Source organism: Ornithodoros turicata, unplaced genomic scaffold (assembly GCF_037126465.1).
Source record: "Ornithodoros turicata isolate Travis unplaced genomic scaffold, ASM3712646v1 ctg00001033.1, whole genome shotgun sequence".
NCBI classification, from domain to species: domain Eukaryota; kingdom Metazoa; phylum Arthropoda; class Arachnida; order Ixodida; family Argasidae; genus Ornithodoros; species Ornithodoros turicata.
This window is the reverse complement of record NW_026999442.1, coordinates 137,414-164,996: the sequence shown is the minus strand read 5'-3', so window position 1 is coordinate 164,996 and position 27,583 is coordinate 137,414. Positions and strand designations below refer to the sequence as shown.

At 45.7% G+C, this 27,583-nt stretch overlaps 2 protein-coding genes across 7 annotated transcripts in view; one reads left to right on the top strand and one right to left on the bottom strand.

The window, feature by feature from the left end:
- LOC135376106 (uncharacterized) overlaps positions 1 to 25,084 on the top strand; it is a 28,768-nt gene extending 3,684 nt beyond the window's left edge. For 4 of the 6 annotated variants that reach the window (XM_064608681.1, XM_064608683.1, XM_064608682.1 and 1 more), the window contains 10 exons: positions 524 to 661; positions 1,087 to 1,188; positions 6,763 to 6,900; positions 7,442 to 7,543; positions 8,507 to 8,644; positions 10,019 to 10,120; positions 12,689 to 12,826; positions 13,350 to 13,454; positions 15,077 to 15,214; positions 18,671 to 25,084. In XM_064608681.1, coding sequence (XP_064464751.1) covers positions 524 to 661; positions 1,087 to 1,188; positions 6,763 to 6,900; positions 7,442 to 7,543; positions 8,507 to 8,644; positions 10,019 to 10,120; positions 12,689 to 12,826; positions 13,350 to 13,454; positions 15,077 to 15,214; positions 18,671 to 24,513 — 6,944 coding nt within the window. In that variant the 3' untranslated portion in view covers positions 24,514 to 25,084. Of the gene's footprint in view, positions 1 to 523; positions 662 to 1,086; positions 1,189 to 6,762; positions 6,901 to 7,441; positions 7,544 to 8,506; positions 8,645 to 10,002; positions 10,121 to 12,688; positions 12,827 to 13,349; positions 13,455 to 15,076; positions 15,215 to 18,670 lie in introns of those variants that run through there. The other 2 variants (XM_064608684.1, XM_064608685.1) reach the window with 2 other exon arrangements.
- The window catches only part of LOC135376108 (uncharacterized), a 114,499-nt gene that overhangs the window by 18,864 nt on the left and 68,052 nt on the right, over positions 1 to 27,583 (bottom strand). The window lies entirely within an intron of this gene.

The following is a 27,583-nucleotide window of genomic DNA, read 5'->3' as shown; positions in this document are numbered from 1 at the left end:
AAGAGGCAAAGGTCCCAGTACAAAACATCGCGTGCCAAGGTTGTCTACACTGAGGGATGTGTTGATATTGACGTAATTCGTTTGCAGAAATATGTTGCAAAGACAAGTTTCACCTTGGAACCGAAGACCCGCTTAAATGGGTTGTCGGGTCCGGAAGCGCGTACGTAAGATCGATGGTGTAATTTTCTGCACCGCTTTGTAGCTTCCTTTGGTGACCTTCCCCTCCCGAAAACAGCTTATATATTAAAGGTACTGTAAAGCAGCACCGATCAAATGTCATTTAGTGTGGCTATTCGATAGTCCAAGCCACCAGGACAAAAACTGTGCAAGTTTCATTCCAATCGACAGTACAATTAATTAGAAAATTACAATTAAAGATTACGGGCAACACTGTACTAGGTATTCGAAATGAATCCGTACTTCGGACACATACGGCGGCAACCACATTGACAACAACGCATGAAGTCACGTGTCTTGATAAGGCATCTGTCCACCCTAACCTCACTTACGGATTTGCCCTTAGGCGGGGACAATGTGCAGCAGCTTCGTGACTCCAGCGGACACGATTTCCAGGAGTTGATCAACATGGTAGATATGGCCAGAAAGCCACCTCACGTCAAGAGGTTCAAGAAAGCACTGGCAGAGTGGAAACCAGACACAGGTAAATAGAAAACTAAATTTGAAGAAAAGGCTGTCTGTTCATGTACCGTGTGTTGGCACGCGTGCGCAGTACATAATGTCCGTATAGAAAGATGGCGTTTCGTTGAACTAGGCCTCAGTCCGGCCTCACAAGCAGATGAGTTAACGAGCTATTTTCTGCAATCTCCGTAAGTCTTTCTAATGATTCTAATTGTGTGCACGAATCTCCTATATGGAAGCAACGATCGCGTAGGCCATTGTGGGAACGCCTGGCTCTCCGTATATGCATAACTTGGCAGAAGTGTAGGATAGTTAGATAGAATTGCAAGTGGCTGCATTCCTCTCTAAAGAGCTTACTCAACCGACAGTTACGTTACTGCCTCATTAGTCCTTCAGTCGTTTCCGACGATGGAAAAGTGCGTCTGAATCTAAGAATAAAAACGACAGTTTCAGCAACGTCCACTCCAGCGGATGGGGCAGAAGGGGAGCTTCACAACCTACTTCGAGGAGCAGATCTTCTATCCTACCACGACAAGTTCATGGAGATAGGTGAGTCAGAATAGGCCGTGTCGATGCATACGCGGAATACTAACGGAAAGTAGTCGTGCGTGTACATGGTGCGGACAAGGGACGGTGGCCGCATGATTCAGAGCGTACCCGGGACCAATTAAGCCTGTTTGGAGAAGAGAAAGGTACGGAATAAATTTAAGAAAAAACAAATCTGCTTAGCACGCAATACGTATTTTGACTCTCACCTGGTTCGTAGGAGACGCCGCGCGACATGTCGTCACTGTTAGCGTTGCGTCTGGTGTAATAATGGCGACACAGAACACGATTGTCACGTTCTCACTGTAAGGGCCGACTTGCATTCTGAAGAGTGACTCCTGGTGGACAGCTTGACAGACGAAGCAGGATTTCGAGCGACGTCAAATGTCGCTCGATTGCAATGAGCAAAAATTTCTGGGGGTGGTGTTTGACAAGAAGCTGTCTTTTGTGCCACACATAAACTACATAAAGCAGAAGTGCCTGAAATCCTCCAACATACTCGTTTTATCCCATCGATCGTGGGGAGCTGACAAAGTCATACTGTTACGGGTCTACGACTCGGTTGTACGATCAGTAATTGAGTACGGGAGTGTCGTGTATGGCTCGGCGCGGCCTTCAGCATTGAAGGTTTTGGACCCCATCCACCACGAAGGCATCCGACTCGCCACCGGTGCCTTCCGGACGTCCCCTGTGAAGAGTTTATATGTTGAGGGAAATGAATGGTCGCTCGACAGACGGAGACAATTTGAACATGTGAAGGCTGCGCTAAAGTACAGATGCCAGGGCAATGACCCAGCTGTACACTGTAGTGTGAACCCCGCTCTGGAGCGACTCTTCCTTGCAAAGCCCTCTGTTGTACCCACGTTTCCGCTTCGCGTGCGGGGGCGAGTTCCCGTCTGGGATTCAGTCCCTTTGGCGTTCCCCTGCAGCAGGCAGTCCTCGATGCTGCCCATTGGCTGAGACATCTCATACAATCCAATTTAAAAATGACACAGTTTGACAAACAATCCACTGCACACACTGTCATTCTCCAGGAATTCCTGGAGATTCACCATAACTTCGGGGACCACCATGCAATGTACACTGATGGGACCAAAGTAAGCAATGGTGGTGCGGCCGTTGCCCTTGAAGGTGATTCTATTATGACGGCACGCCTGAACACGAACGTCACAGTTTTCACCGCAGGGCTTTACGCGATTCTCTTGGCTCTGCGGCACATTCAACAAAACGACCTTCAAAATTCAGTTATTTACTCCGATTAGCTAAGCTCTGTGCGTGCGCTGCTTTCATGCTATGACAGCAAGAATCACCTCGTCAAGCCAGTACGAGCGCTTGCGAGCCAACTTTGTTCCCGGGGCTTTTCAATCTGTCTCTGCTGGGTCCCCAGCCACACTGGGATCCCGGGGAATGAACGACCGACCGTGAGGCTCGGCGAGCGTTGGAAGAGGAGTCAGCTCTAGGACTACCCTACCAAGACATCCTGCCAGTGTTAAAGAGAGCTGTCTACACACAGTGGCAGCAGGAGTGGGACATGGAAGAAAATACCAAGCTACACCTCACACAGCCACATGTTTCTCCCCCGCATCAGACTGAACACATCAACAGATCATCCGAAGTTCTTTACGCGAGATTGAGGATTGGGCACACATGGCTCACGCATCACCACCTACTCACAGGTCAGGATCCGCCAGCTTGTGCGCACTGCGGTGACAGCTTGACTGTCTTGCACGTACTGGCATCCTGCGCTCACTTCGAACACCAACGCCAACAGTATTTCACCGCATTCTACAAATACCATGTCCCACTCCACCCAGCCCTTCTACTGGGTGACACTCCTCTTGTGCCGTTTGATAATGTCATCCAATTTTTGACCATGTGTGGGTTACTTAGTCAGATGTAGATGTTAAGTATTGCTCCGCTTTTATCCAATATCACCGAACTCCTCATGTAAATATCTTATCCTGGATCACCTGATCGCTCACACTTTTAGATACTCACTTGTTATCGTCTGCCAAGCACGTTAGCCTGTTCACCCTCCGCTCTTTCTTATCCTGGTCCATCTCACCGCTCATACCTGTAGATAGCTTTTAACTACCACACACTCTCTCTCTCTCACACATCATCATCATCTCTCACATACTCACCGTAGTTTTGGCGCTCTATGGCCTTTGTTGCCTTTGTGCCATTAAACCCATAATCTCTCTCTGCTTTTCTAAAGGGGCGCTAAAATTCAAAAAGAAGTTGCTCTCAATGAAAGTCAGCGTTTGAATTGGTGTAATGCAAACACAGTGTGCACAGCGCTACCGCTTCAGGAGAGGGCAGGGTGTCGAACCGAAACGTTTTTCGTTCCGGTTTTCGTTCCGGTTACATCATAAACGATCCGGTACCGGTTCTGCTCCGGAGCAAAAAAATAACGGTTAATACCGGTTTTTAACCGGTTCCGCTTCTGCTGGGAATATTCATCCCCACAAAAAAAAAATAATAATAATCAATGTTACAAAATCTAAACCCGTTTATTCCGCATACATGGTATTTAATATTAATAGACAGCTGTGAAATTGGTAGCTCCTGGTTCCTGTAGGTTACTGTCTGTTCAAATGGGCTCTCTCCTTTCTTGAAGCGCATGCTACAAATGGACTTGTTTGTCGTGATGTCATACGTAAAGTACTTTCTTGCTGGGTTGGAGCGATTGCGTCCCATCCGAATGTCTGTTGCTAATGTCTAGCCAGCAAGCACCACCGCACGAGTACGACGCAAATCGAGGAACACCTTCACTCACAAACGCGCTCGACGGCTCCGTTTTATTTTCTTCGTGTCCTGTCCACAAAAGAGTTACCACTTTGCACGGGCTTGCCCTCGAGTATACGTAAATGTATTCAACTTAGCTGCTCTCAAACAAGGGACGCGTTGCGCGACATTACCGATAAAGAAGCCGTTATGCAGCCCCCTTGGGTCGCTGTTTAGTTGAGGAGTGTTTGGGGGGATCAAATGAAAACGAACATTACGGCACATTGCTATAGAGAGTGTACCTCGAAGTCTGTGTGCGTGCGCCAACGATAAACCATTACAAAGGCAGCCTAAGGGTCATACTATACCGACATTCATTCCACCGTAACCGTAACCCTCGTAGAGTATCCATGACATGACTTCAGAGCACACGACGTCTGTTTCATTCGCCTACCCGTAGTCCAAACCGGCGAAGTTTTTTCTTGGACAGAAAACCGTTAACTATATTTTTCGGTTTCCCTCCGGAGCGAAAAAAACGTATACGGTTTCGATTCCGTTCCGGTTCGCACCAAAATAGCGTTTTTTTTCGGTTTTCGGTTCCGGTTTTCGGTTCGCTCCGACACCCTGGGAGAGGGCCACCAAATTGGAGTACCGACGAAATAAGCAACACAGTTAAGGTGTTCAATTGAGAAAGGAAGATTTCCGTTTATGGAAGGAAATAAAAAGGTCGTCCTACTTACAGAACACCATGATGGTCGCAACAGTTACTTCCATCTAGTTTTGAAAGCCGTACGGTTCCACAGGTTGGGAGGACTGCTTTCGCATACTACTGTCTATACATGTCTATACATGAAACATGTTATACAGGATGTTTGCTGTAACGTGTTCCTAAAAATATATTTATTTTTTTTTTAAATTACGAGGATGTCGCTCACTGCATTCGTATTTGCGGCACTTTTTTCGCCAGGGAAGACTGATTTTGTCGTATTTCAACTGCCATAAATTGAATTTTTAAAATTGATCTCGCTAATTTACTGAGTCAACCCCACGTTTTTCCAACGGAAATGGGATGCGCATGTTCGATTTACGCCGAAACATCACTGAAGGCGTCCAGCACCACAGCGGGAACACATGAAAAAAAAAAAGAACAAAGAAAAAAGACATGCAAAAAGGCGCCGTTTTGGGACTCCCAGTCGCTGGGCGCGAGTAGTTCAGCGCTATGTGTGCCGTCGTTGCTCCGCCCCCTTCACAGTTCCTCGCCGCACAAAATTTGCTGCGTCACGCCTTCAGTTTCCCCTGACGCTTCCTGTCATTCCACGCATATCTCTTGCCGAGTCCCAAAACGGTGCTTTTTGCACTTTTTTAAATGTGTTCCCGCTGTGGTGCCTTCAGCTATGTTTCGGGGTATATCGAACGTGCGCTTTCCATTTCCATTGGAAAAACGTGAGGTTGACTCGGCAGATTTGCGAGATCAACTTTAAAAATTCAATTGAATGCTGTTGAAATTTGACTGGTGAAAAAAAAGACTGGTGTGTTCCTGGTGAAAAAAGTGCTGCAAAGACCAATCAATAAGGTGCATCCTTGTACAATGTCCAGTTTCTTCAAATATAATTTATAGGCACATTACAGCAAACATATATTTCCAGTCCCCTTACCTGGACCTGACCCCATTGATGCCGGATAAAGTATTCGTAGCAGATTTTGAGCCCTGTTTGTCTTCCTGTTCGTGTGGATATTTCGTTGCCATGGAGTTGAGATGACTACAGGTGTTTTGTCGACACTGCTAACTGATGTTTTTCTTTCTTTTTTTTTTGTCGGAGACTGCCACGTTTCAGTTGTTGATCTTCTATGTACAGGGCCCGACAAATATTTACGGAACACGCAGCAGGTGTATTTTCTCCTGTGCGCGACAGCCTACCAGCGAGTGGAAACTGGCCCGTTTATTCTTTCAGAGATGTGAGGGAGTTCCCTGGTAGCAACACAGTGAGAGAGTTTCGTTATGGCTTGAATGTGCTCGAACCAGGTGGAGATCTTGGGGGGGGAGGGGGGCAGGCGTTTAGACCTGCCCTGAATTCCAGACTTGAACATAGTGTTAATGGGCCCATATCCCCAAGCAGCACAATGCACTGAAAGTCGGGTGCAATAGGGGTGGACGGCTAGGTGGAAGGCCATGAGCAGGCTTGTGAAACTAAGGAACATTGATGAAACACATACCGGCCACCCCTATTGCACTCGACTTTCAGTACATTGTGCTGCTTGGGTCAGAATGCACGTGGCACTTGTCCATAGGGACCCCCCTCCCTTTGGGAAAATGCTAGATCCGCCCCTGCTCGAAACATGGTTTGAATTGGTGTCGCTGCCGTCTCACTCCTCTCCCCCTCTGAACGAGTGAACAATCCCACTTCCGCTTGCCGCTAGGGTGTCGCACCGAGGTGGAAATATACCGCTGGCGTTTTCTGTAAACTTTTGCGGGGCCTGTACTTCTACGCTCGCGACTAAGAACGCCGTAAGCGGCACCGAAGGCCAAGCATCGCCGACGCTGGCCAAGGAACCGTCGAGAAATCACCGTGTGCAGGTGGGCTCAGCGGTTTTCTGACAGGCTGACGTCACCACCGCGGAACTCGGTGTCTTTCCGTCGAGAAAACGTTGTACGCGGGTCTCATTTTATAGCGCGGTCACCGCCATGTATCGTAGTCGGTGCTACTCTTCCGGATATTTCTAGGGTTCACTCACCTTTCAACGTCTACTATCCACCCGTAGCCGCCCTTTCAGTTTGTTTTAGTGTTACTTCTATAATGCACGGAGTCACGTGTCTTGGAACCTTAACCTCCGTTTTGGAATTGTCTTTAGGCGGGGACAATGTTCAGCAGCTTTGTGACGCCATGGGGGACGATTTCCAGGAAGTGATTGACCTTGTTGATATGGCCAGAAAGCCATATCACGTCAAGAGACTGAAGAGAGCACTGAGCCAGTGGACAGGACAGTCAGGTAAATGAAGAACCAAACGGGGAGAAAGGACCCAATCTTCGTGTATCCCGTATAAGCGTCCAGTACCGGTGTATAATGGCACCTTGAATGCAGCGAAGGCTTTCTTCGTTGGTTCAGAAATCCAGCATTAGAAGCCAAGCAGTTGACGACCTATTTTCTGCAATCTCCGCAATATACGTAATCGATCTAAGATCTAATTGCATGGAAGAACATTTCAAATTGAAGGAGATGATCACATAGGTCATTTGGGGGTATCGGACTTCCTCATGCATGATTGCATAGAAATGTAGAATTGAGAGATAGAGGTTGCCGACAACCTACCCACAACTGACTCGATTCTCACACGCGCTGTCGCCACATCAATCACTCTGTAGTTTTATCTCTGAGCATCGTTAAATGAAGATAGTGACAGGAGTTTCACGTTACCTTACAATGAAGATTTCAATTATAATTTTGTGTTGATGTTAGTCGATTATTGCGGACCAGTCGTGAACCTGTCGAACCAGTGAATCAATGTGCAACAATCGACATTGCTTTACAGTCAAGGTAACATCCACTGCGGCCGACGAATCAGAAGAGGAACTTCGCGGATTACTTCGACGAGCGGATCTTCTCTCATACCACGACAAGTTCATCGAACTGGGTGAGTTAAAAAGTGTGTCTGCGTGTATCCAATACAAGCGGGATCCAGGCAGGTTGTTGCATTTGCAAAGGCGTGTGTATCTGTGGGCCGGTGGTGGTGAAAGGCGAAATAGGAGATAGAGGAGAGTATTAAGCCGTCATCTAACTCTGTCCCAAATGCTAGTTCTTCTTCCTGCGCTGGAGAAGCGCTAAATTTCAACTCGTAGGTCCGTGTGAGCGCGCCACAAAAATTCCACGCTTCGCTAATTGGCAAAGGGCGGGGCATGGCGGATGAACGCTCCCAGCCAAAATACTTTGACTTTGACAGGACTTTGACAGGACGCACATTTCCCCAGGGCGTCAGTCGTGACGTTGCCCACATACGTGAGGCCGACAACGGCAAGCCCTTTCACCATCACCTCCACCACCACCACCACCCAGCCAAAATGGGGCCTCAGGTTGTTTTTCATATATTTTTACCATAGCCGTGGGAATGCAATTAGCCATCAAAACGGCGAGCTTTCTATACAATTATTATTACAAATAAATCTCGTTCGACCGATTGATAATTTCGGCACGCTGAGCTGAAACTGAAGATGTTAGAATGATGGGCTAGTTCTGTTGAAATTCTAAAATCGCCAATGGAAGGGAACACAAAAAGAAATGCTTACCTCTTGTTTCTTGCTCCCTTGCATGGTTTCTCTTGCCATTCTAAGCAGTAATTTAAGAATACTTATTTTAGAATGGGTTTTAATGTTTTCTGCATCCCCCGGAGATAAAGAACGAAAAAGACTGAAAATAGGGTCTTTAGGATTTCAGAGGTTAACGAGCCCTATACATATAGGTCATCATAAAACTATTTAATGCGAGACAAAGACAAAAATTTGTATCCCAGGTCTGGTAGGGTCTTCTGCGTTAGGGATGTGTCTAATGTGGCTGAGGACACGTTACAAATGTTTAACCTCGGTATTGGATTCGTTGTCAGGCGCAGACAATGTGCAGCGGCTTCGTGACTCAACCGACGAAGAGTTCCAGACACTCACCGAGCACGTAGGCATGGCCAGAAAGCCCCTTCACGTGAGAAGATTGAAGAACGCACTCAAACAGGGGTCAGGGCATGCAGGTAATTGGAGAAATCTCGGGTTCTGGTAAAACCACTCACTTTTCGTGTACATGCTCCTCGCACTCCACTGTAGTATTCATACACGACGGTCCGTATTGGCAAAAAGGAATTCGGTTGTATACGTGCGGTGTTTTTTGATTCCCAGGTCATAGGCTGAGTATATGCATAGTAGCAAGGTGTTACGTGGCACTGTAAATCAGTCGTATTTGGCTTTATGTTTCCTTTACTTCAATCTCCGCCCTGTTATGCCTCTAATTATTCCTGTCGTTCTCACGAACAATCCGCGATCCGCAAAAGATGTTACGGACCCTTCGGAGCACGTACAGGTTCAGGTTATTAAAGGCATGTGCCTCAGCAAGGATTCTCAACTCGGGAGGGGAAATTTGGGAATTGAAATGGGGGAAGGACGCCACACGGCACTCACTTGCGGTCGACACTTGTGTAGTGTATCATTTGCAGGACATCTCCCTCGTCAGGGACGCACCAAGTGTAGGGCATGGCAGTTTCTAGATGCGCGTGTCTTATCGCTGCTAGCGGTAGGGTCGCTCGCGAGATGCAATACAGCCTCAAGAAACTCGAAAGAAGCAATAAGATACCTCTGAACTTATGCGCGTATTGCTTTGGGGTTAATATGAGTAGGGGTCCCAGGGGATAGCGCCTGGATGAACGGCAAAGGGTGTTGAGAGCCGATCACGTAGAGAGGTACCAAGGGTGTTGCAGTCCTGTGTCTCAAACCTATACGCACGACTCCCTTGTCAGGTGGGTTCCAGTTACATCAGTCATTGTGTCATTTTATGACCGAGTGCTTCTCTGGAGCTTGCAAAAGAAATACAGTGAAGGTAATAAAGTAAGTGAAACGGTGGGCCCAGATGTTTCCTCATCCATTTCTCATGTCAGAGGAGCAAAATCCTCAGTCCCTCCTATGGTTTATTATCTTGTCAATGAACAGCGTGATGGCCGTAGGTTGCTATAGGCCTGGTTCCCTTATGGACGTGGACGTCAGCAGCGAGAGATATGCAAGCCCTCTTGACCCTAAACCCTCATAAACCCTCTTGACTGATGTGCCTCCAGCACTTTTCCGTGCCAGCTGTGTTTCGAGATGCGAACAAACGATGTAATACGCGTCTATTGCCCTTTGTTGCGAAACTCGGCATACAGGTCCTCATCATATGGGAGGACCTTCTCTTAAATATGCTAAACAGGGTGCCAAGTGTTACATCCCCTTCTACTTATGTCGTTCCCCTTTCTGGTCCAGTATAGCTTACGTATTCCTTTATGCTAGCGAGTCGATTTTATCTTATCTTAGCTGAAAATTTAAAATCTCACTACTCGGACATATGTGTCTGTATCGCCTACAGTGGACTTCCTTTGCAGCCGTAATGACGTCCATTCCTTCAAACGAGTCGGAGCGTGAAGTTCACAAACTGCTTCAGCGTGCGGATCTCCTCGCCTACTACGACAAGTTCATCGAGAAAGGTGAGCCAGAATGCAACTTCGTGTCACCAAATATAGCGAGCTCACTGGTACCTCGATTGTTTTTTTAACGATCAGGATCAATATTTTTCGACATGCTCGCTGAACGATTCGCTTTTTCCGAAGTCAGCCTCGGTAGATCAGTGGTATATTGCGTCCACATGCCTCGGATTTGAAATGGCGCGAACGTTTATACGAGGCCTGTATGCCTTGTTACATCTCAGAGTTATTTGAATAATGTTCGACTTTTTGGAAAGACGATTGGGCAAAACGAGCCAAAGGGAAGTCAACTGTGAGCGGGATATACGTTTACGGTGTCAATGGGAATACGTCTAAGGTGCATAGAGAGTAAAGAACACTACAGTGGTACGTTGATAAAAAGAGAGAGACACACACCCCTGACGACAACCCTGAGACCGTAGAAGCAAAGAGGCCTGTTTAAGCTGAGTGGAGACCCCTGTATCTGTATCTCTAGTCGTCTCCTATAGTCTTGAGGGAAAGGGTGGTATCTTCGTTAAAGTAGAGGTATTTAAATGTCGAATCTGTATCGCTGTATAAGTGGTATTACAAGAACAAGTCATTCATCTAGCTGTTCAGTGTAAAAAACATGCTCCAAAAGCAACTCCAACCCTGCATACCTGTATAAGGTTAGGATAACCACATATACTGTTCCTGTTCGTGAAATAGCTAGTAATTGAATCAATTAGGGTGCCATAGAACCGTGATATCGTCCACGCAAAGAGAGATGGTCTGACCTCTGAAGACATGCGTTCAACTGGGATTCTTTACGACCTGAGTTGGACTATCAATTCATGGTTGTTCGTATTTAAAGTCCATAGGGGAGGAAGACGATCAAGTAAATTGGAATCAAATTCGTGGCGTACTTGGTGCGGCTTGAACCTTGAACTCGTGTTCATTAGGAGGAAACGCTTTGTAACCACGTGGACCCCTCGGGTGGTTGAAATTTTTGTCACCAATTTTAACCGTATAGATTATAGCTGGAACTGGCAAGCTGGTGCTTGCCCTTGAAGAGCTCTAGCACTAGTGTCATCAATTCGAAACTCACCGCGAAATACAAAATATGAATCGGACAAATTCCTATGCTCGATGATGGGACAGTTGGTTAGGATCGTCGCAGTACACAAAGCAGGTTCCAAGCAGCCTCCGTCCAATTACAATCTGATTTCAATCACAAGCTTCTCTCGCCAGTTCGTGGAGCGTATGATTTTTAAAAATGTCACAACTTTTGTAGAATACAATGGCTTTTTCTATTGTTATGGGTACGGTTGTAGAATATGATATACCTGCCAGACGGAACTGTCCCCAATCTTATACGATAATACGATCTCACTCGACGATGCTCGCCAAGCGGCTGCAGTGTCCCTAGATTTTGCTAAGGCACTTGACAGGGTACCACACACTGGTCTCTTCGATAAACGAACCTCAATATCCAACACTGTAGTTCTAAACTGGACTAAAATTTTCTTCGACAGTCGGAGACAGTGTGTCACAGTGAACACCTCGTCGCACTTTGCCCACGTGTTCTCCGGTATTACGGAATAAGTCACAACGCAGCTCTTTTTCTCGATATTTCTCAATGACCTGCCACCTCACCTCACCTCACCTCACCTCACCGCACAGGTCCGTTTGTTTCCCGACGATGGCGTCTTGTATCGCATGATTTGTTACGCGTTCGATTCGCAGGATTTGCAGTCCGACTTGGGTAATATTTCAGCTTTCTGTCCCACTCTGCACCGAAGTGGCACGATGTCAGGTACAGCGGTGGCCGGGCAGACCAAGGTTTTTGCCTTCGTGAGCGGCTCTGCGAAACGAAGTCCCGCACGGATAAGACATCTGCCAGTCACCCCCATCGGTTCTTCTTAAATCAGTACATCAATGAGAGTAGTGTCTTCGCTGTAGAAGCCCATCTGCCCCTTCCTATACCTGAGCTCTGCGAACAAAGAGGTCTCTTCCGTCGCATTTTTTTATAACAGTCACTCGAGCACAGATATGCTGAGCATGCATTTCTTCGAGGCTGGACTATTCCCTCGAGGTTCATTGCAGGCAGGCAAGGTACACAAGCAGGCTTTTCTGTGCCGTACCATCGTCTGTTTCACCTAGTGCTTTGTGTTCGTTTGGCGCGTCTCTAGCTGACCACCATAAAGTGTTTTGTACTGGCGTGGTGCTGCGGAATTGTTAAGTTTGTATATGCCCACTATGTGTTCTATTTAGCATAACTGTTGTTCTATTGTTCGAGTCAGTGATTAACCTGCAGTACCCTAATTTGTATAGTTGACTGTGTTGACTTTTTATTTAACCTAAATCGCATGGTTGATTTGTCTCCTCTCAGAGTTATATAAGTGTATGCGTAGGCAGTGCCACCTCCGTTACGTAATGCCCCTAAGCGGGCCTCTAACTAATGACCAATAAATCAATCAATCAAAAGGACAATTTCTCTCACTTGTACAGCAGCGCTTTGCGTGATCTACAGCGCATTTAGTAAATCGTCTTCATGAGACTTGGAACGTGTTTAACATAAGTGTTGAACTTAAGTGTTGAACTTGACCCTAGGCGTAGACAATGTGCAGCAGCTTTTTGACTCGACGGGAGAAGAGTTCCTGGAATTCATGGATCTTGTTGGCATGGCCGGAAACCCTTTTCACGTGATGACGTTCAAGAAGGAACTGGAACAGTGGACAGGGCATCCAGGTGAGCTACGCACCATTGAACTGAGGCACAGCACTCGGTCCTCGTGTACCGAGTGATGAACACACACCTATACCCTAATATGCAGTTCAGTTTTTTCTCAGTTTGCACGCTGTGTAGTAAGTCGTGTGCACAATGCAAGCTAATAGTGTCTATCGAGGTCTCTCGACCCGTTTAGATACATAGATCGACAATCCACCGCTGTCTTTGTACTTATGTACCACATAATAGCCACCGTTTTTTTTTTTTTTTTCATTTAAATGGGCCCTAAAGATGTTCGTGTTTTGTGCCGCATAGGGTACTTGAGGCAGGTGTATTCCGTATTGAATGGTTGTTATATTAATACATGCACAATGCAGCGAAGGAAGTATCGTCGTTATTGCGGTTTGCATGCGCTGGTGCTATATATTTTCCTTTGAGATGTCGTTCTAATGCATACACAATGTATGTAACACATATAACGCAGATACAAGTTCAAATATCATTTTTTTCCAGCGTGCCAACCAATTGCTTATTTTGTTTTCAGTCACAATGACGCCCGTTCCGGCAAAGAAACCGAGACTATCGGAGATTCACGACCTCCTTGAACCAACGGGTCTCCTCTCTTACTGCGAGAAATTCGAGGAAATTGGTGAGTCCAAACGATTAGCAAAGCTTGCACAGCACAAAACACACAGGGCGGTTGTTGGTCTGTGCAGGCTATGGAAAGTGCGTACTGAAAACCCTGTCTTTCCGTTCGGGTCACAACACACTCTGTCAGCCTCATGCAATGGAACAACCGCATGAGTCAGTCAGAAGGGAAATACGCGAATCGTTATGGGTAATGATGATGAGTCCTTTCACTGAGTACATATTCCCAAATATGTGTCTTGGTGTTTTTCGAATAACGGATACTCCCACAACATCAGGAACTTTATTTTAAGATGATGAATGGGGAGTTCCATCGCCACGTCACACTGTACCTCATTGCTGGTGCAGATGTGGAGAATGAAATAATGAGTCCCTTGAGGTATAAGGATCGAAGTCCTATGGTGTCCAGAAAGGTGCAGAGAGCTTGGAGGGCAGAGCATTGGTGGGCTACGGATGTGGCCAGGGACCAAGCAGTTTTCTGTGGAGAGGGGAGGCTGGGCGAGAGTCTGGAGGCAGGATTAAGGGTCTGCCATGGGGGGGGGGGGGGGCTAAGGAAATTTTGTGCTTTGCGGCGCAGCATCGCCCAGGAGATAGGGTTTTTACCTAGGGAACACGACCGTACGGGGTGCGTCGCCCCCGCGCTTAAATCCACCCCTGTCGGTGACCCTGTATGAAAATGATTGTTTAGGGTTTGTTGCGTGATCACCTGTTCCAAGTCTGAGCATAAAATAATCTGTAGGTAAGGTTTAGTCACCAGATTACCGTTTAAACGTTATTAAAGTTCGGAGGCTTCACATTCATTTACCGTGCTGTACGACGGCGTCAAGCCCTGATAGAAACTTTTTTTTAAATTCCGTGTTAGCGCCGCGAAGCAACTGTGGCTATAAGCGGCATACAGACGTGTACAGATGGAGAGAGGACAGCAGGAAGGAGTGGGGGACATGGGGGTTAGTGTGCGTCCTGGACCGACTTCAGGGGGAACTGTGCCGACATTCGTCTGGAAAGTCTTCGGAAAACCCAGGGAAAACCTGAGACAGCACAGCCGGTGACAGGATTCGAACCCGTGTCACCTCTCGGTCTCTGCGTGGAAAGCGATCATCCTAACCACTATGCCACGGAAGGTGGTACCAGACAGAAATATATTACCGTTTAAGACTGGAGATTTCTGAATGACTCCTATGACTAGTACACTCAAGGGGGGAAAAGGAGTGGAACGGAGACCAATAGCGGCTCCTTATAGTCCCTTAGACTGCTATTCCCTCCCCATTTTGGTCCCCTAACCCCGACGTTTATTCGCTAGAACTGCAAATTGTTACTGACCTTCGTAAAATGACCTTCAGAATGCAACAGTCTACGTAAATGTGTTGTTGGTCAGTTTGGTGGTATAAGACTCTATAGTTGAGCCAACTTAGCGATATTCCACCCAGAGAGAGTAAGGAACTGTTAGCGCATCTTTCTTCTCAAATTGTACCCTATGTATGCCGAAAGATTTTAGATCACTAGATTTTTTTTTCTGTAACACGTACGAAGGTGGGTATAACAACCTTCTGCAACGCATTCGTATAAGGTGTGTTCATAAATCCTCAGACGATTTTCACCCCAGTGTTGAAATTTTTCCCTTAGGCATGGACAGTGTGCAGGAGCTTCGCAACTTGACTGACGAAGAGTTCCACGAGGTCATCAACCGGGTAGACATGGCCAGGAAGCCGTTTCATGTAAAGAAACTCAAGAAGGTACTCGAAGAATGGACGGGGCCCACAGGTAACCGAAAGACCACCAAATCTGGGGAAGGGACCCGTTTTGTTGCACATGATGTTACACACACTCTCACACTCCACGTTATTATTCTCTATAGACTCACTTCAGTGCTTGACGTCATGGTGATGCGGCGGCGCTGCTGTCGTGCTTGGTGGACGAAAACCGCGCGATCAGTAATTGTGTGTTTTCGGTCACTATTAAGGGCATGCCGCAAAGTGGTGTAGCGATTGCATGTCCTTCGCGGTACAGAATGGAGAAATACGTCGCATACATCGTGCGGTTTCCGACTCCCATTTTCTCTACCAGCTACGTCTACTCTATGCGCGTGAGCGGGCGCCCCCTCTTGATTACAAACTGAAGCGGGTCTATGCATTACACAATGCCAAGTATATTTTCCTCCAGAGCTTGTTAGTTGATTGGCAGATCCCCTGAGAGGCTTCCAACTAGCATCTCTCGTGCGTTATTTTCTTTCTTCGTTTCATTTCTAATCTCCCTAATTGCTGTCTTTGTGTTTTTCTAAAAAGGCGCTGTAAAGTAAATGTACAGTGGCTAGAAGGAGGAGTGTGCCGGGCGCCATATACACGCCATGCGATAGGGAAGCGCAAACCGCAATGACAAATTCTGGCGTCGCAGACGGCGCTGCAACCACTAGGCGAGTCGGGTCGCGGGAAGCAGAGGCTTACTTGTCAACTCAACGTGTGACGTTTCGAGCATTTGTTTGTTCAATTTGTGTCTCTTTGGGCGCTTTTGTGTGTCACTTAGCGAAATCTGGGTATCCAGTCTTCACGACATGGTCCACCGTGAGGACGAACATGAGGTCCTCCTGTTCCGACCACCGAAAGAAACTATCCGCAGAGAAGAGTAGACGCGTAACGTAAAGCGCGGAGAAAGGACTAACAATTGATTGCGTTGTGTGTGAACGGTAATTCGAGGAAGGGTATACTATGAGGATCCTTCGGCACATCATTGGCGACGAAAACGTCGAAATTCTGAGGGACAGGTCGCTGCTAACGGACGATGCCGTTCCAACCCTGTTCCGGACGCGCCGAAGTATTTCACGAAGAAAGTGCACCCATCAAAATGAACCTGGGTTCTGGTGCGTAGGTGCACAACTTCAACCCGTTGTGCATCAACAGTGATGGAAACGATTTTGCAATCTCTGTAAACGTACGGCACATGAAAGAATGGTCAATGACATGACGCATCAGAAAAAAATCAAATGGTATTCCGTGTCCAAAATTCCCTTTTTGCTACACACAGATTTAGTCTGAACTGGTTACAAAACGGAAAAAATTGCCGTATAAAAGCTGTATGCAGTGTGCTTTATACAGAATTTGATAAGGGCTGGTTAGAAAGTGGTTAAGAATTCCTGATAAGAAAATATATACAGTGCGCATAATAAACCCTGTACGCACCTTTATTTAGGTTTCTGTCTGCTAGATTGGGAACGAATAGGCTGGATAGGCCAGGGTTATAAGAGCTATATATAAACTAAGATATCATTTTCATAAGCCGCACAGATCCAAGAAAGTGAGTTCACCAGCTGCTTTGACGTCTACTATATCCTGGCCATGGACTGGCCAAGCTCATTTCAGTGCTGGAAGCAGCATTTACGTTATATTTTTCCACTCAGAAGCTCTACGCCCGCAGTTACTTTGACTTTATGCAAGTCCTTGACCAATCTAAAGCTTGAACAAATTGGCTGTGACGTGCACTGCAATGAGCTGATTAGACGTGTTCTTCAGATCTTTTTAGTCACACGACTGCATTCTCTTACAAAGTCTCCTTTTTTTCTTTCTCTCTCAGATTTTCTTGAATAAGGAGAATGTGTCAAAAAGAGAGCGACGGAAGCATTTGAAAATACGATTGAACGGAAATCAAGGAGATGTTTCCGTTCAATCGTACATGTATACACCAGCTCGCTTGTCCCCTCACTTATGTTCAACGAAAATACGCTATTTTTGCTTGAAAATATGCCATTTGAAAATATTCGCTATGACAAGAGAGAAACTGATGTTCTGAGGCTGGACCAGCCATCATGGCTCTATTTTTTTTTTCTTTCTTTGTTGTAAAAATGGCGCATGCTCGTGTTCTCGTAGTTCTCGCTGCATAATTAAGAGGACATGAATCAAGCACCAACAAGATTCCTTTTCAAGCTAACGTGAAATCCTCGGGTTTAGTGCCGAACTCCGCAACTTTCCACGTCAGGGCCCTTCGGGAGGTAACTCGCCTACTGCGACCAGCGCCACCTGGACCTTTCATTGCAGTTTTGTGCGCTTATTTCCCGGCGCCCGGCACACTTCTCCTTCTAGCCACTGTAGTAAATGGCACACATGTAGAACCTCTGTGATTTCCTCAAAGCTCGTAACTTGGACGCTTCAGATGCCTAACGTCTCTGCTGTAAATGCTCCTGCTCTTTCAGCAATTGAATTTCAAAAATTTCAAAGGTTGCCGATTCCGCTGCCTACTCAGACGCGACACCCCCTAGGCGACTAGAACGCCGTCTACTGAAAAGGCAGCAAACACCCAAGCGAGTTCGTGGCTGTATTCGCGAGTGCAGTGCACGCCTTATCATCGAAGGTGCACGACTTGTGTTTCTCAGAATGCAAGCACGCAAGCCTGATATCCGTATGAACTGTGAAGTGCCTGGATGCGAATTTTCGGAGGCAGCAGCGACACAGAGACGCGGGGAGAGAGAAAGACCAACAGAGGGCGGCGACCGCGCACATACTCGAAAACTTCTGTTGCTACACTCGTATTCTGGTCTAGCATTGCTCTGAAGTCATTAATCATTGGTACTGATCTTTTATCACAATACTACTGTTGCTTCACAATGCCCTTTGATTGTCTATATCGGCTTCTTCGTGCAGTTCCAATTCTCCCGTTTTTTTATGTTACATACATGGCATTCCCTGTCGGCGATACGTCCATTTGCATTGTTTCTTCCTTGCATTCAGTGTATTAAATGCTTCGTTGCTTTTTGAATCTAGTGTTGTGTACTTGCATTTGTCTACTTCTTCTTTGTCTGCTTGTTGCCTACCTCTGTCTACTTGCAAGGATATAATGCGGTCGACGGCTATAAGGAAGCCCTACACTTCCACCCCACTATCTCCTGTTATGTATCCGATGAAACAAACCTGTTCCCATGAAATGACCGTCGTGGTCTCGAGAGTCAAATAAGGAAACAAGTCAAGGTATCGATAAACACTGAAAACTCAAAAACACTTGACAACAAACTAAAATACAGCAGCTACGACATATCATTGCTGTTTTTATTATACCACTTGATCCCAGAGTAAAAAAAAAGAAAAGAAACAAGAGTCCCTGCAGACATAGTTACTTCGTGGCGCAAACACGGAAAAACAAGAGTCGAGGTCCAGACGTATTACCGCACTTGACCTGCTTCTTGCATTTCAATTAGTGTTGCTTAGGTTCCTAAATTCCTCCTTAAAATTACAGGAATCTCACGCTTCATCTCCAAGGACATGGCTTCGACATCTGAATTCGATCTCAACATAGAAAGGTCGCCACAGTGGAAAGCCCTCAGGAAGGAAATGCACGAAGCCATTGCGGCGAAAGACGAGGCTGGTGTTCTAAAGTGCCTGGATGCTGCACCTGCTTTGAAACTGTGGTTGGACCCTGTGAAAGATAAGTCAGCTCGTTACAAAGCAGTTAAAAAGAAAGCCTTTCGTATTCATGGCCTTTTAATCTCGCGGGAATGTGGACTCAAGAACACAGAAGTATCAACGTGTTACCAACATCTCACACCCCTTGAACGAGCTGAAATTCGTCGGCAACAATATTACACCACAGAATGCGACGGCTCTTACATCGACTATTTGAAAAGCAAATCAAAAAGCGTCACCAGATGTGATGACTTCAGTGTACGATTGGAGAAGATGTTTAAGCAACTCTCCAGTAATGAATTAAACAGGATTATTCTCAAAGTGGCTGCAAGAACACCACACCTAGAAATAAGGTTCGACTACAACAGTAAAAACGTTCAAGGGATCACGGGAAGCTGCAACAGAGGCGACATCGGCCTTACTTTCTACGAAGAACAAAGAGTTTTCATCGGGGGCCGTGCTGAAGAAGCCGAAGTCTGGGGAACACTTATCCACGAGTTATGTCATATGGCACTTTTTCTAGTGTATAGGAACGATGGCAAGCCATATTACAGCGACGATACGGAGAGGAAACAGCAATACAAGAACATCCTGAATAACATAAAACCGAGGCAAAAAGATATGAACCTACTCATCCAGCAAGCTTTAAAGGACAGAAATGAAGAAGAAGAGTTAATTGTACGGATCCCTCACGTTCTGATTCAATATGGTTGCAACGAAGGTCATAGGGTTCTGGAACGAGAAGTACCCGAACTACTAAATTTTTTCAAGGACCATGTCATCCCGGACATGCGAGAATACATTCAGAATGGAATCCCCTCAGCAGACGCAGAAAAGATCAAAGAAGGAAACGCCACACTCCAAAGATCCCTCAACATTGGCAAACTTAACGTCAAATTCGAGAAACCATTAAAGAACAGTGTGTGGAACAAAGGTCCACTTCACGTACTTACGGGTCCAGAAGTAAGACTTCTGGAAATAATGGTTCACAACGCCGTGAAATCTTCAGGCCAGCCATACTTGTTCTTCGAGACATCCCAGAAGGAGTGGAAAGATGTGTTAGCGACCTACAAATGTGCATTTGTGCTCGTGACGGTCCACCCTAACACAGAGTTCGGAATGGATCTCAAATCTCTGAGTGAAGTGTCCCGTGTGACTGGAGCGAAAGTCATCTTCCTTGTGGAAGACAGAGACAAGGATGACTTGTTGAAGCAAGTGCAAGAAGACGCATTCTTTGCCGCTGGACTTGTAGTGCATAACATCCTTGAAGCGAGTTTGGAGCATGTTGCAAATAGCTGCAAAGCAGAAGTTTTCGAAAAATCTCGCGTAGAACTTCAGGGCAGATATGTTTCTGGCTTTCCTGAAACAATGAATATGGACACCTTCTCATGTTGTGTAGACACTTCGGTTTTCCTAAACCTCTGTGAGCATAAGAACATTAACCTGGGACCTCCCCTTCATGAACTCGAAGAATGTGCTAAGCACTGTTATGTGGAGCGAGTGTTTACAAGGGCCGTGAAAATTGACCTGAAAAAGTGCAGAATGGACGACAAGAATGAGGCTTTCGCACTTTTGGCGTGTCCGCATGATTGTGCTGCAAAACATGTACCTCAAGGTTATCAGCCAGAACATCAGGATAATTTAGAGCGTTTTGAAAAATTTGTGATCCTTCAGGAGCCATGTGACTATGAAGCTCTCCTGAAAAATGATAATTACCAAGGCAAGGCAGTGCATCTGTTGCGGATCACCGAATCCGGTAACGAAGTGCTGTGGACTAAATCAAATGGCCGTCTCAGTCACCTTCCAACGATGGGAAGTGACGATTATACCACGGAGGCGTTGCTGAAAGTTCCCGAGAAGGCCGTCGTCGTCTCTGGTGCTCCTGGTATGGGAAAGAGTGTGCTGGCAAAGCGCTTGTGCACCAAAGTAAAAGATCAAGATGAGAAGCGGTGGGTGCTCTACGTCGACCTTCCTCAGAGAATGGCATCTGTTAAAACTGCGTCGCCTACTCTGGAATATCTAGCGAATCTGTGCCAAGTACAAAAAGATGGGTTGGAGTTCGCTTTGTTCGAGGAAAGCTTGAAGAATGGAAGCCCTTTCGAGGTCGTAGTCATGTTGGATGGCTTCGATGAAGTCAACGAGAAATGTCGCAAGTGTGTGCTGGACCTTATACAGTTTCTAGCTAACAAAAAAGTTTACAAGGTGTACCTTTTTACTCGCACTGTGTTTAAATCCCATGTACAAGATACCTTGCACACAGTGTCATATGATATCGTTCCTTTTTCTGATGAAAACCAGAATGATTTCCTCACAAGATATAGGGGCCAAACAGAAACTCCGGCCACCAGGAATGAAGCATTTGCGCAAAAATTGCAGCCACTGTACGCGACATTGAAAGAGAAAAACAAGACAATCCTAGAAACCCCTCTCCTACTTCATATGATGGCTCAGATGGAGAGCGGGGAAATTACAAAGTCGGACGATTACTCTTCGCTCCTTAATATTGTTGACATTTCCGGTGAGAGCAGTATATACACTGTACACATCTACAAGATGTTTGTCGAGTATAAGCACCTTGTGCACCGAAAAGAGAAGGTGAAAGAAGACATCTCCCGAAGTGCTGTGCGAGGGGACAACCATGACACGAAGTCTCCATTCTACGTAAACCATGGTCTCCTGGCTATGAAGTGTATATTTCCTCAGTATATATTGAAAACATTATTGAATGAAGACGAATTAGAGCAGTTAGATCCCGAAGGAAGTTTCATCACCGGCGTGGATTCTTTCAAAGAAGGTTTTGTGAATAGAATTAACGCTGGAGGAATTCCAGAGTTTGTTCATAAGACTTTCGCTGAATTTTTCGCAGCTCGCTACCTATTGGAAAGATCAAAAGGGAAAAAAAGATCGAGCTTTAGGAAATATGTCGTCGGATTGTATGGTAAAAAAGACTACGAGGGTGTAATGCTGTTGTTCGATGGACTGGCGTCGGCGTCCTATCCACTTCACTCTGCTGTAATAAACAACGACGCTTCATATTTTGAGCAATGTGATATTCAAAGAGAAGACATGCTGGTTGTCGATGAGATCAAAAGGACGCCATGGCACGTAGCAGCCCTGCATTCTGATAAAGCAACATTGAAGAGGCTTCCAATGGATGATGAACTAATCGAGAATGATTTATTTAATATGTCACCGTTGGGGTACGTGCAACTCTTTTTCCGCTGGGACGGAGAATGGATGGAGGACCTGCGGGAAGGGTCTATTATGAATTTGTTGTCGATTATGGGTATGAAGAAATATCTGTATTCTGACCCTTCAGCTCTGAGAGAGAGACTCAACGTGTTGTACACTCGATGCAGTGAGGAAGCAGTGAAACATTCTACCGAAAATCTGCGCCGGTGTGAAACCTTCGAGCAAAAGAGAGGTTTTCTAGAGCGAGCAATATTCACGGCTGTGATACACGACCTACGAGGCGTTTTAGACGTGTATCTGAGCTATGTGTCCCCGAAAGAGAGTACAGGAAATGTACACAGAGACATCATGGACCAATTAGAATCACGGAAGAAACGAAGCTTCAGATGTTCTGCAGAGTCTCCGGTAATTGGAAACCTTGATAGTTTTACAGACAGTAGCAAAAGAACTGTCCTTTTTCACACAAAGTCCGAGGTTGTTTGCAAAATGCTCCTTCCTTACTGCGATATAGGAATTCTTGATATGAATCGAAACACAATGTTGCACATTAGCGTGCAGAAGGGAAATCTTGAGACAACACAGTTTTATCTCGCACATTTTTCCATTAACGATAGAAATAGATACTTTCAAACTCCTTTGCACTTGGCTGAAGATGCAGAGGTTGTGAAGCTACTTTTTCCTCTTTATCCCTCAGTGAATGTTCTCGATTTTGAGCAATACGCTCCGATGGATAGATGTGCAAAGTTTGATCATTTGGAGGCCATGAATTTGTTACTCCTACGCACTCGAATGTGTGACGCACATCACATCGGACTGAACACAGCGCTTCATGTGGCTTCGAGCTCTGGAAACCTTAAAGCTGTGACGTTTCTCCTACCTCACTCAAATGCGCACATGCTTAACTACGAAGGAGAAACGGGCTTTGACATTCCTTGGATAAGTTCGGAATATCTGTCGAGTTCGGATTCCAACGTGGTGAGGTGTCTCATCCCACACTCGATCATGAACTCACCTGAAACGTTCGGCTCATTACCGTTGTACATCTGGGCGCAAGGTGGTGAAAGGGAAGGGATACAAACTCTATGGCCTTATTTGCGACGCAGTGGTCCGAGGCATGCACGGAGGATCAGTAGAACCCCCGTGATTGAGTGGAGGGACAGGGATTTCCAAGGAGAAATTTGGTGTCTCAAACTTCTCTTGCTCCATTTAGATGTCATCGCTGGTGATCGTTGTGGCAGTAAACTGCTACATGATGTGGCCAAGCGCAAGCTATGCGCGATAAAAGAAGTAAATTATATTAATTACATGAAGTTGTTACTGCCGCATTTAAATCTCAGTGAGCAGGATTATGTAGAATGTAGACCAGCAAATAATGACATTTTTACCTTATTGCTGGGATGGTCGGACAGGAATAACATCGATGATCCTCACATTGACGACATTGCTACCTTATATCGGAGATGGTCGAACATGAATAACACCGATGATCCCCAGATTGACGATGTCGACAGGGAAATGATCGACGACGATGGCAGTATGAAGTTGCTAACTGGCGCACGGGAAGGTAATGTGGAAGCTGTGGAACTTCACCTCTCACATTCATCCGTATACTTTAGAGATGAAAAAGAGAACACAGCATTGCACTTGAGCGCGAGGAAGGGACACACAAATGTGGTGAAGCTTCTCATTCCTTTTTATACATCAGTGGACGTGATCAATGTGCGTGAAAAAACGCCCATGCATGTGTGCGCCTCAAATGGACACCTGGAGGTTGTAAAGTTGTTATTAATCCGCTCTAGAATGAGTTCCCGTGACGGGGGTGGAAGGACACCTCTTCACTTGGCCTGTGAAAGTGATGCCATTGATATCGTGAACTTCCTTCTTCCGCACTCGTTCCCTAATATACGTGACATGTTGGGTTCCACGTGCTGCGCTCTTTCCGCTGAAAGATGCAAAATGAATGTTCTGAGATGCCTCATCCCACACTCTCCTACGCTCTGTGCTAATGGCATAGGTGAATCCCTAGCGCTAATCTGTGCAAAACATTATATGAGAGAAGTGGTGGTGACATTATTGCCATATTCTTGTGATTATGACACTACGAGTTTATTGACGCCTGGCCCGTCATTTTCTACGGACGATATGAGTATGGAAACTACGCTTTGTCTGAAACTTGTGGTTCTCCACTCAAATGTCAGGGCAGTAGATGCCTGTTTTCGTGAAGCATTCGATTACATTCGAAGGTCTTGTGAAGCCCTGAACGAGATTTCTTTCTTGCTTCCACATACAAATGTTTCTGCTAAGGACGATGAAGGCAAGAAACTATTACAAAAAGTCCTCCAACATATTCATCATCCAGAATGGGTTAGCTTCCTTCAGAAGTGGACTCGCTTGAGTGACTTCATTAATGGTGCTGACGATTGTATGCAAGGGTTGTGGTTAAGGACTATGTGGCACAGAGCTGTCAATGGACACGAGTTCTGAAGACGATATCGCAGTTTTAATAGAGCTTTCAACAGCAGTATACTGATTCATTGACCTCATCCGAGAAGGCACAAATATTAGCGAGAGTCAAAAATGAAACAAAAAAAATCACTTTTGTGATGGCCGTATGTGGCTAACGCGTTTTTTCTTCCTGTTCGTTATGTTACAAAGTACCGTTCCGTAGTAGGTTCATAAGGTGATCCGAAAATGTGTAAACAAATGTGTTTATTCCTAATGTGCTAGTTATATGGTTAGCTACGTTATACCACAGTATTAGGTGCATGTGATTATGTTTATATAGTCCATCTCACGTAGACTGGAGATAACTGTTATACAGCGATTGAATCTCACATTCTTAAAAAAAAAATCTGGTCAGTGTTATACCTTTTAGGCTGTTAATGGCTCGTCACCAATGTTACTCGAAAGATGTGTGAAGTTTAATCCGTGTAGCTGGGTGGTACACTTCAACCCTGGAGATATATGGGTCCTAAGTTTACCGCCCTTGGTGTCAAATGTATATACTCAAATCCCGAATGTATATGAAATAAAGTGTTTTTCGCACATTGGAGAAGGCTTAATTCAAATTATTTTGGAACTCTGGCTCACTTCGCTGCAGAGTTGTGTAAAGTAACTATTGTCGAGCGAAACACATGTGTGAGACACTCGTACTTTTATTACGACCGAATAAATGTACGGGGTCCAAATTGCTTTGCCAGTTATGATGGCAGATTACAGTGTAGTTACAGATTATACGAGACATATTACTTCGATGTAATCAAGGTTTGTGTAAAGGAACCACGACTGATCCAAAAATGCCCGTCACAAATTGGATTTGTGTGCGTGTGATTAAATGATTACATGCATTGTCTTTGAATTAATGTGTACACTTAGATGCCATCAAGAGATGCAGAAGGGAAGAAAATCCAGTAAATAAATATGAAGGGAAGTGTCCCAGAAGGAGAGTCGCCCATATTTCGAACAGAGACTGTTCTTCTTCTGGGCAGTTCTTCTGTTCTTCATCATCATGAGGGAGATGCAGGATTAGCGGCTGGCACACAGCGCAGGACATGTCCTAGGGCATCATAGCAGACACGGACACGTGTTTCGAGTGGACACAAGCTATAGTTATGGCCGGCTTGTGATGTATGCTTAAGTTGTTATTCCAGGTACTCTTGCGGATTCTAACTACCCGAGGAGCACACAATATTGATCCAATATTGGCACTGTCCCGGCTTCGTTGGGCCTAAGGAGGGCCTATCAAGCCAATGAAGAGCAATAAGTGGTGTTATCTTGGCTCATCTGCAAGTACACAAAAATGAACAAATAAGGCGCGTCATGTTAGAAAATGACCAGCATGTCATATTGTTATTGAGGTTTGAAGCAATGTCGCCCATAAAATTACTTCCTGGAATTGCTTAGTGAACGATAGCGCTTCGTTGGCGTTACGTTGGTCTGCCATCAAACCAAAGTGCCAATGTAGCCAGCTTTCAACCAATGGTTATATTTTAAGATTCCGAAATCTCGTGATGTGTAAGGGAAAAACCGGAATAGTATCGCTAAAATTTAACTCGCGGTCCCGCGAAGTATTCTGGCAACAACTATTTCTGACTTTTTTTGGTCGATATGTTCTCAGTGATGGGTAGTTCTGTAGGACTACTCGAATCCCAGACCGAGGGAGATCCTACTATCTCACCACCGCCTGCCACCCATGGCAGAGTTTCAGTATCTACAAAGATAAATATAAGAAGAAAGCCGAAAGAAAGAAATAATGCACACTACTGTGATGCCTTCCAGTTATCGTTCTGCCATTCAAACCAACTAAAACTAGACCGGAGTGGCAGTTACTAGAGCTACAGAGCATTGGTATTCTACATAATTGGCTCTCTACGGGCTTGCAATATTGGACCAATATCGGCAGTTTCATTGGCGTATTACCAGACCTTTGTTACTGGACTAACGTTACTTATATCGGTGGTGGTGGTGGTGGTGGTGATGGCGAAAGGGCTTGTACTTATATTGGCCGCCACTATTGGACCGGTATGTGACCAATGATTGTAAGGTGCCGAGAGGTAAATAAAGTGAAAGAGGAATGGGCCACGAGCCTCATTCGAGTTTCTTAGTCCCTTCCAATCTCCCTTAGTGGCTCACGGCCATTATCTCATTGGTAGAAGAAGAAGAAGAAGAAGAGACAGGACGGTGAAGTCTTACGTTGGCCGACAACGGAATGTGGGTTGAATTCCTCCTAGAAGCCACGCCCGAAGGGTCGACACTGTGACGTCGGAGAGGACACCTTCAACATGGATTCTCACCCCGACCACCAAGCCCTCCTTCAATATGTGGCTTCAAAGGCAAACCTCGACATTTCTTCACCTGCTACTCAGGGCACTTTCAGAGTGAATATGAAGCTCGATGACTTTGATGAGAGTAGTCTGGTTTCCTCGGAACTCACAGACGCGAGAGACGGCTTCGCGAGCTAGTGGAGACACGGCAACGTTGTTACAATGATGGTGTGCTGTTTGTAGAGTTATGTTTACAGTTACCAAATTAAATCTTCGAAGGCATGTTGTGCTTGCACCACATCACGTAAAAGACCTTTCATATGGTGCGTTCGTGCTACCTAAACTCGAATTCGCATCGGCCATATGGGATCCCCATCAAGAGTACTTCATTCAGGCATTATCTAGAGTCAGTTGAAAACAGGACGATGCGCTTCATTACATCTAACTATTCCAGAGACACGAGTGTTTCACGTTGAAAACCTTGACGTTGATCTTCTCTCGTCAAGACGGTTGATTGCCAGGCTGTGTCTCTTCCATAAAATGTATCACAACACAAGCACTCGCGATCGTCTCCCAATCCCTGCTAACTACATTTCATCTCGTCTGGGCGACATCCATAAGATTAAGCTTCCTTCCATTAAGCTTCCATTGTAATATCACTTCCTTTGTAAAATTCGTAAAACAACTAGTGACTGGAATCTTTAGCCTGAACATGTTGGTCGTACACAGGACACTGCTGGTTTTAAGACTGCTCTCCTCTAATGCAGGGCTTCAGTTTCATCATGCTCTTC